The 11,177-nt window shown below is 35.8% G+C and overlaps 1 protein-coding gene across 1 annotated transcript; it reads right to left on the bottom strand.

Moving 5' to 3' along the window:
* Positions 1-8,552: 8,552 nt before the first annotated feature.
* LOC113304047 (25.3 kDa vesicle transport protein-like) lies at positions 8,553-9,358 on the bottom strand. Its single transcript, XM_026553157.1, has 4 exons — positions 9,165-9,358; positions 8,937-9,097; positions 8,694-8,838; positions 8,553-8,610 (listed from the first exon to the last, which is right to left on the bottom strand). The coding sequence occupies exons 1-4, from the start codon at positions 9,356-9,358 to the stop codon at positions 8,601-8,603; spliced, it is 510 nt and encodes a 169-aa protein (XP_026408942.1). The 3' UTR covers positions 8,553-8,600.
* Positions 9,359-11,177: the final 1,819 nt, after the last annotated feature.

Below are 11,177 nucleotides of genomic sequence, written 5' to 3' on the forward strand. Positions count from 1 at the left end.
CTGATACGTTGGACTATACCAACTCAAGGTATGAATATTAAACACTAATTAAATTAGGTGTATTAATTAGTTAGTTATACTATATGTACTTTGTACCGTGTAGTACAAGAGGAATACGAAAGGTCATAGCATTACTTAGTGGAGAGAAAAAGGGGCTACTCTTCTTATTATTTCTATTTCCACAATCAGCTCAATAGGCCTATTTATAGGCGTACATGCATGAAAACTAATCTTAATTAAAAGACATGTACATGACCTGGTGTCCTTGACATATTCATACACCTGGTTTACATGGTGAGTCAGCCACTATGTTATTTGACACTCACATAACATCAATATTTTTAATCTTCAAATACTAATTTCAGGGGTATGAATTCCATTCTAGTAGATTATTGATTTAAGATCACTGATTCAGGTTTGGGTTTTCGTTTAGCAGAGAAGTTTATTCTGTCTCTGAGTAATTTTTCAGTTGATTTGGTAACTTACTTCTTTCAATTGTATTTGTTTCTGGTTTTTAAGATTACGAAGTTTTGTATATTACAGTTTTAAGTTGGTATGTGTTCTTTCACGATATTTTTTTTTTTTTTTGGTTTCCTCTATCACTAGAAAATGCTTAGAAATGATAAAGGTTCCTCCTTTATCATTCCAAGTTGCTAGAACTGATAAAGGTGTCTCCTTTATCAACTCACTGATTGTGAAAATCAAAACAGAATAAGTTGGTGTTCAATTTGATCTTCATTTCACAATTTGAAGTAATCGTCTTATGTTGATCACAATTTTGTAATCAGGTAGTCAATTTGATCACAATTTAGTAAACTTTCTATACAATTTTGATTAAAGGTATCACCTCCTCTGATCATAGTGATTCTGATTCAATTTGATTAAATTAATCTTTTCTGTAATCTCCACAGTTGGTGCTATGAACAGACAGACCTTGACCTAGACTTTTGTAATCAAATTAGAAATTTCACCGAAACTATGTTTGATAAGAAGAGTTTCCTAAGAATTAGTGTTCCTAGTTTAGGAAGGTGACAGAGTTTTCTAACAAGTAGTAGGAAAAAGAAGTCATCTTAACTAGGAAACCATCTATGATTAGGCAAAGGAATCCAATTTAAGCACAAACACAAGAAATAGAAATCTAAGCTATAGCTGTATAAAAAGATGCAACCGGCAACATAACTCAGACCTTTTATGTGAAATAATATTATTGAGTTCTATGGATTGAGAGGTGATCTTTTGGGTTCTTGAGTTTAGATGTTGTCCCGGACTAGTTTATCATCGCGTTCTAAGCTTTAGACCTCGTTCTAGTCAGCTCTATTCTGTTATTTACATTTATTTTATTTTCACATTGTCAACAGGTACGAGCTCACCTAATTTGAAAGTATAATCGAAAGCTTAAGGTTCACTTTTGATAGTAGACCAACAGAGACGCTCGAATGGCGATGCAGAAGGGCAAAGAAGAAGAACATGGTGAAGGATTATGGCTGCACATAACTGCAAATATCCCTTCTAGTGCAAATTCTGAACATCAAGTGGAGAGAAAGAAGAGTTTCGCAGAAGAACATGTCGAATGCATAGTAAAAGCTCCCCCATCATTTTCTGATCTCCATAAACAATTGGGAGTTTTGGCAACCAAAACTTAACTAGTACCACTTGTACGGGCTCACAAGATAAACTATTGTGGTTGAAGGAGAATTTTGAAAAAACACGTAAAGTATTTTTTCGGAGTTTTGTTATCCAACACTACTGCTCATCTAGGACATGAAGATCTCATGGGGCAGAATTTGTTATCTTGGTCTATTACTGTTGCCATAATTAAAGATCAAGTGGAGTTGATGAAGAGTTTCAGAGGATTTGAAGAATGCAGTGGGCAAAGCTTGTTGCCAAAACTGTTACCCGAAACTATTGCTTGTCCAGGACATAAAGATCTAACAGGGTTGGAGATTTCTTTAAATAAAGAACAAGAAGGATATTCAGTAAAAGCTTACTCATTATCTTTTATTGATAGGAATCTTACCTATTTATTACCTGGGACTGCTACTGCAGCCAGATCCAAGGATCTAGTATTGTTGAAGGAGAGTTTTGGAGAATGTGAAGAAGGTATTACACAACTCATGCAAAGTGCATTACCGGATGAAGTTATAGTATTTGAGATCTTAACAAGAGTATCCCTTGGTGCTCTTTTACAGCAATTTCAATGGGTTTGCAGAGATTGGCATAACCACATTCATGGGAGACTCTCAGAGGACTCCCATTGTTGCATCAGGTTTCTACCTTGTCGTCTGGCTTTCTATTAAGAACTTGTCTAACTTTATCAGATTCATTCCATTCAAAGATGATCCTTCTAGTCCGCCAAGGAATCCATCTCCTTCTCTCGACTTTCTACCATCACCCAGCATTGATATTGTAGGTTCTTCTCCTTATGGTTCTTTGCTTTGTTGTATAACTCTCGATAAATCACATATAAGAAAGAGTATTCCGGTTTTATACATATGTAAACCTGCCACTCGGGAATGGAGAAAGATACCAAACCCTAGAACCAAATTTCGAAATGTGGGAATGCGAATAGTGGTGACACAAACTTACCCTACGTTGCAGTACAAGATAATTCGTATTTCAAATACCTGGGGCGTGTATTTTGAGTACCACTGCGAGATGTTTGATTCAGTCACTTGGATTTGGAAGAGATTGGCTGATTTGAAAACTTCTGGTAGCTTGGTCGATACATTCAATGGGTGTTTACATTGGATTAACAACCATCGTCAAATTTATGTTTTTTCCATAGACCAAGAGAAGTGGATTGCAGGTATCCAACTTCCGCCTGATATTGTAGATAGTGAATTACATCTCAACTATTTGTTAATTTTAATTGATGGAAAGATTGGTGTTCTGATCAGTAATAAGGAGTGGACTGAACTTTGGGTACTAGAGCCATACAAGTTGGAAGAGAAAGTACCGCAGGGATTTGAAAAAACTCAATCGTAAAGTTGGGGATGTGTGTGTACCAATAGCTATGTCATCAACCGGTATAATCTTTATGATTTGTCAGCGTTCGGACAGCTGTGCCATATTGTACAACAGCAATGATGATACTTGCACCATTTCATCACCCTTCGCATTAGATGCGAAATCGTTTTTTTGCTTTCCATTTGAATCAAGATTCTGTTACATATAGTTCCATTCCACCTCTTTGTACTGCTTGATGCCTTCTGAGAGGAGCAAGTTATGTTTTGGAAGGCCTTGGGACTGTCTTATGAGTAAGTTTCTTGGTTCTGACCTTACAGACAATGTTCAGAACGTTCTTCATACTGTTGATATACCCATTGTGATCAAGCGTTGGATTCTCCGTTTTTCACTTCTTTCTGGTTCAGTGCTGAATTTATTATTTACGGATTTTTTACAAACCAGTGATGAAATAAACTAGGTTCTTGTCTAGACCCTTACCCTACAGTTTTGTGGTTGTTGGTGAAATTTTGGGTTCGTGTGTGGTTTCTGTTCAATTTTGATCAATGCTAATCCGTTTGACTGGATACGTAGTAACAAATGAATGTGTACAACTTGTTCAGTGAAGAGCTTAATTTGTCAGGCATTCAATGGGTCTATCTATCAATTGTTTAGCAGCACAACTACTGGTTGGAATGAGGACCTTCTTCAGAAGCTGTTCGAGGCTCACTGGTGTGACCACTCACCTCTTCAGGCAGATTTACAACAAAATCAACAGGTGTCATGATGATACTCTCCCTATCGATGCTGGATATTAGTTATCTTTATGGGAACTTTCATTCCATACAATTTGCAGCTCTAACTTGCGAAGATTTTGCATAATATTCTCCCAGTATGGCAGAGGATTCAACATCTCATATATGTGTCCTCTACATACTGTGTTATGTCTTTGTGCAAACTTAACATTGTTTGGAGAAAAGATGTCTTTTCTGTACTTGAAACTGAAACTATCCTTTAAAAACCAGGAGTTGGGATGGACACATAAGGGTTGCTCCAACACAGAATGATGAAATTTCAAAAAATTGGAGGAATCAAGGAAGGTGATGTAGTAGATCCAGAGAGGAAACGCAACATGAAACCATCTGATATTGAAAATTCATCAATGTATTCCAGTGTTGAATCAGCGATAGAGAATCTCAAAAAGATCCTAGAAACAACAGGATCCTCGGATACAATTGACATTTGAGGCAGTCAAGAAAGATGTAATGATCAATGCTTTGTGTTTGCAAGAAAAGCTCCAGAATCTTAAGATGTACAGGGGGTTAGTCCTCGAGTGATTTCGGGGGAGTTGAGTGTATTTTTAATCTCAGGGATTTTGAGAGAGTTTGAGAGAGTGTAGGGAGTTTGAGAGAGTTTTGTGTTTTTGAGTTCAGGGAGTTTGGGGGAGTGTAGGGAGTTTGAGAGAGTTTATTAGAGGGAGTTTGGAGGAGTTTGAGAGAGTTCACTCCTAACTCATTCTCTTTTAAAAAACAATAAACCCTTATTTGCAAATAACATTGATCTTTAATCAAAAGAAAAAAATAAATGAAAATGATCATATCTCTGTATCAATAGTATGTTATTTTGTGCAACGAGATAATTTTTTTCCCCTTCAATTTAACGGTCTCCATACAATTCTAAATCCCTTTGTTCACGAACATTTTCCCACATATCATCCGCTATACTCTTTCTCCATGCATTAGCTTCTTGACGTTGTTGTTCTTGAGTTTGTTGTGTCCAATCTTTGCAGTACTAATACTTACCTGATCCTCTTGAAATTTTTACGGTACACTTACAACTCAATATTCCACAACACACTCAAAAATCATAGCATTCCAACGGTTCATTAAAAAGATACATTACTCAGAACCCGACTACTTTCAATACGTGCATACAGAATTCAGTTCCGGATTTCTCACACTTTGGTGTACCTAAAGTGATCAGAACTTCATGAAATTTCTACAGTAGGAAACCTTCATATATACAAACATCATACTAAAATTTAAGCTTTGTCCGATAAGCGGAGAATCAGATAAATAGGAATCAGTCCCCTATTCGGGATTTAAACTCAGCAGACCATAGTCATATATTGTGCAAGCTTTGCAGTAGCAAACGTGACCTGATCCGCGTGAACATTTTATTGTACTTCTATAACAAGGTAAACTACGACATACTAAAATTTCATCATATTCCAACGGTTGAATTTAAAGATATCATTATAACAAAAGCACCGTATGAATTGGTTAAAACACGCCAATACGGAATGAAGTACGCCACTGTATTGAACTTTGATATATAGAATAGAAGAGAAGTATGTGTCTAAATAAGATGACTTAACAAGTGATAGTGATTCTCAATGACACCCATGCAAAGTAGCAAGCCAATTAATGCATGATGACATAACAAATTATGAAGATAGCTGTAAAGGAATTCTGTTTCACCGAAACACAGTTTCAGATTATCCAATATTTGCAGTACTAATACTTACCTGATCCTCTTTAAATTTTTATGGTACATTTACAACTCAATATTCCACAACACACTCAAAAATCATAGCATTCCAACGGTTCATTAAAAAGATACATTACTCAGAACCCGACTACTTTCAGTACGTGCATACAGAATTCAGTTCCGGATTTCTCACACTTTGGTGTACCTAAATTGATCAGAACTTCATGAAATTTCTACAGTAGGTAACCTTCATATATACAAACATCATATTAAAATTTCAGCTTTGTCCGATAAGCGGAGAATGAGATAAATAGGAATCAGTCCCCTATTCGAGATTTAAACTCAACAGACCATAGTCATATATTGTGCAAGCTTTGCAGTAGCAAACGTGACCTGATCCGCGTGAAAATTTTACTGTACTTGTATACCAAGGTAAACTACTACATACTCAAATTTCATCATATTCCAACGGTTGAATTTAAAGATATCATTATAATCAAATCATGCAATTTCTTACCAAGATCTTTTGAACCACAAATTAGGGTTTTGACAGAGAGAGAGTACCCACAAAAAAAAACTATACACACAATCAAAATAAACAATCATGGAGATCAAAGATATGAAAAACAATCAAAATAGTACACAAATCAAACTATTATAAACAATCATGGAGATCAAAGAAGAAAAAAAACATACCTGGAAAAAAACGTTTCCTCTTCTTTCTCTTATGGTTTTCTACGCACCAAACTCCTTCCCAAATCTCTACTCTTTTGAGAGATTTGTTGTGAGACCAGAATACACTTAAAACTCCTTCGAACTCCCCAAAGAAACCAACTCCCTAGTATTGTAGGGTTTTATGACTAACAGGGAGTTCAAGAGCTTTTTTTAAACTCCCCAACGACTAACAGGTATTTTCTAGAGAGTTTAGGAGACTCCTCTAAACTCCCCCACGACTAACGGAGATTTGGAGAGACTCCCTCAAACTCCCTCAGGACTAACAAGAGAAAACCTAAATACATTAAAATCTCTCGAACTCTCTCACGACTAACCCCTGGGTAGACAAAAATCTGCCAGATGAAGTTGAGAGAGCAAGGAAGAACTAAAGAAAGTCAGCAAATTTGGAAATCATCGGTATGGGTAAGAGAAAGAGACCGAATAGAGATCCAAAAATTCAGAAGAGAAATTACTAATGGAAGTTAACAAAGGGATCGATGAAACGATTGTGAAGGCAGCTGATGTTACAGGCTTGTGGGACAAAATAGAGGAGCTCAAGAAAGAGATTGCAAAGAACTCGAGTTCGGCAAGAGTAAAAGAGTTAGAAACAGAAATCAAAGAAGGAATTGCTTCTTCCATGGATAAGCACATTGAAGGAGAAAGTTGAGAATCTTAAGAGTTGAGGCAATAACAAAGATGGAGAAAGGAGCAGAAAATGGTAGAAGCTGAGAAGGAAACCGAGGTAAAAACTGGGATTCCTTCATTAACTTATTCTTTTTACCTTGTGTACATAATTGGTCTATTCATTCTCTTTGTGTGGAGTGTGTAATATTATGATTCGGCGAATTCCCTGTTTATGTATATTTGAAGTCAAAAGTGCAATTACGAAAGCAGAGATAGAATCAAATGGGAACATCGTAACTCGGGAGCTTTCACAGTTAAAAATATTTACAACTTTCTGATCAGTCAAGATAATAATGACAAAGAAGATATTATTTTCCCATGGAAAAACATTTGGAGTCTAAAGTCAATTCCTAGAATTAGACTTTTTATTTGGAAATTGATCCAAAAAGCTCTCCCAACTAATAGCGGACTAGCAGCTCACAACCCGGATATATCCTCGGACTGTTCATTATGTAAACTAATAGCGGACTAGCAGCTCACAACCCGGATATATCCTCGGACTGTTCATTATGTAATATGCAGGAAGCAGAAACAGAAGACCACCTTTCAGAAAATGCCCTTTCGCTAGAGCTATTTAGTTTGGATGCGAATTAAATTTCGTCAATACTCAAATAATTACAGACTCTATTGTGAGATGGGTCGAGAATTGGAGTTCTAATAATAAGTATTCCAATGTTTGTGATCAAATAGCAACAGTCACATGGTTCCTTTGGAAATATCGTTGTGAAGTTCTATTTCAAAAAACAAGACCAGACCCATACTCATTGATCCAACAAATTAAGAATTTCATTCAAGCTCAACCGGTCAACAAGAACAACTTACAGGGAGTGAGTCGAATTAAAGGAGTTCCTACTTTTAGATGGAACAATTTCACAGCAGACCGGACAATTTTCACAGATGCCTCTTTTAACAAAGAGAATTTTTCTATGGGCTTTACTTTCATTTTTTCTTCTGTCGAACAAGAAGCTTTTTTGTATATTTCTGCAGGTTCGGACTGGGCTTCATCGGCTTTACACGTAGAAACAAAGGCAATTCTAAAGGCGTTAAAATGGCTAGAAAATAATATCCTTTCTACTGTTATTATTGCGACGGATTGTAAAGTCCTATCCGACGATATTAACAAAAAAGATACGATAGTCGACTGGACAACATAAAACTCAATAGAAGAAGCGATAGCTGTTCTTGACAAGCTTCCCCAAGCCACAATAAAATTCATCAACAGAGATTATAATGCAGCAGCTGCTTCAATAGCTAAATAAGCAAGACTACAATACGTTTCGAAGTATATACAACAACAAATTCGTGAAGAAAGTATCATTTTTAATATTTTTAAGAAAAATGAAATTGTAAATCTCTTGTACTATATTGCTTAATTAATATAATCTCCTTTTGCATCAAAAAAATAAATAAAATAAATATCGAATTTATATATCTCAATTTTTTTACATCATTTCCTATCAGAATGCAATGCACAAATGAAATTACAGTTGACTATTGCACAGATTAATAAATAATAAAATTAGCTAGTAATCTTTGACGATGAATCTACTCCATAACACAACAATGGCAACAACTGACATAAGAGTGATGGGAGTCCATTTCAGTGCAATTACCTGTATATAACACAATGAACTAAAATCAGAATCAACTTTAATTATGCCATCCAAAGAATCTGGAGACTAAATGCGATGATATAATTCGTTAGTATGCTTACCTCTAGACGAGGAGAAGACCAAATTGGAGACACGGGAATAGGTGCCAACGCCTTCTCAATGAATTCTGTCAATATTAGAAGTAACATTTTATCAAGCATAAATGGAAGTACTTGAAGCCAAAAAAAAGATTCAAGCAAAAATGCATACACTGATCTTTTCCTGTCCTCTATGATTTTTGAGATATCTTCAATGATAACATCCAAGTCTTGTCGGAGATTTGCATTTAGTATGGAGAGGTTGGCTTGAGTTCTAGTATCTAAATAACGCCGTCGAATTTTGGCAATGACATTATCTACATGCAAGAATTAGGACCAAAAACATAAGAACTTGAGTTTATAGTAGTAATCTTATACATACATGACGAAACTAAAATGTCTTTGAAAAGGTTACCAAATTTAATGAAGCTGTATGGTTTGGTCAGTGTGTGTAGAAAATTGGTATCAAGCTTCTCAATCTCCTTATTCAAATCCTGTAGATATTGAAAAGCTAAATATCTTGGATATGAGGACTCGCATAATGTGATATAAGATATCCCCTTCTCGATCAAGTAGCTTAACACCGCGTCGACAAAAATTAAGAAAAACCACAAGAATGAGAAATATAAGACACAAAGGATACTTGAAGCAATATTGATCATCAATGTTCATTGACATTTTTGAAGGTAGAAGAGCTCCTCTACAAATCTCCTTTACTATGAATTCAGCTTGTTGTTTGTAAAACAACATACTCATGTCCTCTTCGTTTTTAACACGAGGGAAATGTGCAACAGGTAACCCGTCATATGCTCTCCCGACGACCGTTAACTTTACCATATCTTGAAAAACAAAAACAAAATGATAATATTGAGTTGAGTTGATGGATCTGTAATGAGAAGGGGAAAGCTGTCCTGTTTTATAGCCAGGTGAAAGACATACCGAAAGATGACAACTTGGGGATGAAGTTATTCTTTGGGTGTGTAAAGGAAATGAAAAGGAGGGAGGTGCAAGAAAAAGTACGAGAAAAGCAAAAGGTTGGAAATATTAGTGGAGTTGGTTTTATACGACCTTGTCATTAAACTATAAACCTATAACAATAAACAAACCATTGAGGACTAGAACATAAAACAGCCTTGATGTCTAACCTTCATTCAACTCAATCCCCACCTTCGTTATCATTTCGATGTGCCTTTCCTGGTGCAGCAACATCTCCTAGACGTCTTTGGGTAAGTAGATGAGACCTACTTGGTTGGCCATTTCGAATTGCATCACAGCAAAAATTCATCGATATAAGATACCGCAAATAGTATTTTGCAGAAATTGGCATTACATAGTTCAAAGCTACAGACCCGAGGCTGTACATGGCGCATTTATAATTATTTTTTTTTGCTTGATAATATCAAATTTATTAATCAAAAATGATTTACAGAACAATACAAAAAAACCCATTTGAAATTATTTGGGCCTTGAAGAAACTGAAATTAAACTATGCTAATCAGAGCAATACAAGAAAAGCCCATTTGAAACTATTTAGCCCATGAAAAAACTGAAAGTAACTATGACTCTTTGTGTTAGCCAAATCTGTAGTATGTTCCTATGAAGTCGGGTCTTGTATCATAACTTCTCTTTTCTCCCTTGGCTATTTCTGCTCCTTTTTTTTTCCATTAAGTCAGCTGAGAAGTTAATCTCCCTGTAGCCATGAGTAAAGCACCAGTCTTGAAGAGTACTTTTTATTCTGTTCCTCTAGTATAAGCCCCACCATGGTACTTCTCCATTCTAAAATGCAACCATTGTTGCTTGAGAATCTGTTTGAAAACAGACTTTAAGGAAGTTGTTGTTGATTGCCCGTTTTCCAACACATAATATTGCAAAAATTTCCGTCATAAAATTTATAGCAAGGCCCAAACCTTCGCACATAGCAAACATGTATTCTCCATTCCACTGTCTGCATATAAAACCATAACCTTCTTCACCTGGATTTTCTCTTGAGGCTCCACCACGATATATTAGTATGAATGGAGGATTAGGGAGATGGAAGTAAATCTCAGTTATCCTTGTTGTCTTCACTCTTATACATTTCAAATCAAAGAACTTCAAAACTTGCATGACATAAGATGAATTCCACAAATTTCCTGTCATTCTAACATCACATTCTCTTGTAAAATGAATAATCCTCTGTTTAAGAGCATTCAGATTTGGTTGTTCCTCTTCATAAACAATTTTATTTCTTAAGACCCATATCTCTTTCAAGGCTACAAGAGCTGCCACTCTCCATGGCTCTTTTACAGCTGGACTCTTGTGTTTTGCCAGTTTGAGAATATCTTCCAAAGATTTTGGATTTGTGAACTGAAAAATTCCACCAATCTAGCTCCAAATTATTTCACTAAAATCACAGTACCAAAGGATATGTTCTAAATTTTCCTCCTTTCTTTTACAGCATGGACATCTGGATGCTAATTGGAATTTTTTCTTCTTCATTTTATAATCTAACTTCCACACATTGCTAGACACATTTGGATGGATGTTCTTGCGCCACACAATTTTAGCCCAATTCACTGGATGGAACTTTTTCCTTATACAATCAGAAGCAGAAGCTACAGAGAACTTACCAGAAGTTGTTGCACTCCACATTCTTCCATCTCCTTTGTTGTGTATA

The sequence above is a fragment of the Papaver somniferum genome, chromosome 8 (assembly GCF_003573695.1).
Source record: "Papaver somniferum cultivar HN1 chromosome 8, ASM357369v1, whole genome shotgun sequence".
Classification (NCBI taxonomy): Eukaryota; Viridiplantae; Streptophyta; class Magnoliopsida; order Ranunculales; family Papaveraceae; genus Papaver; species Papaver somniferum.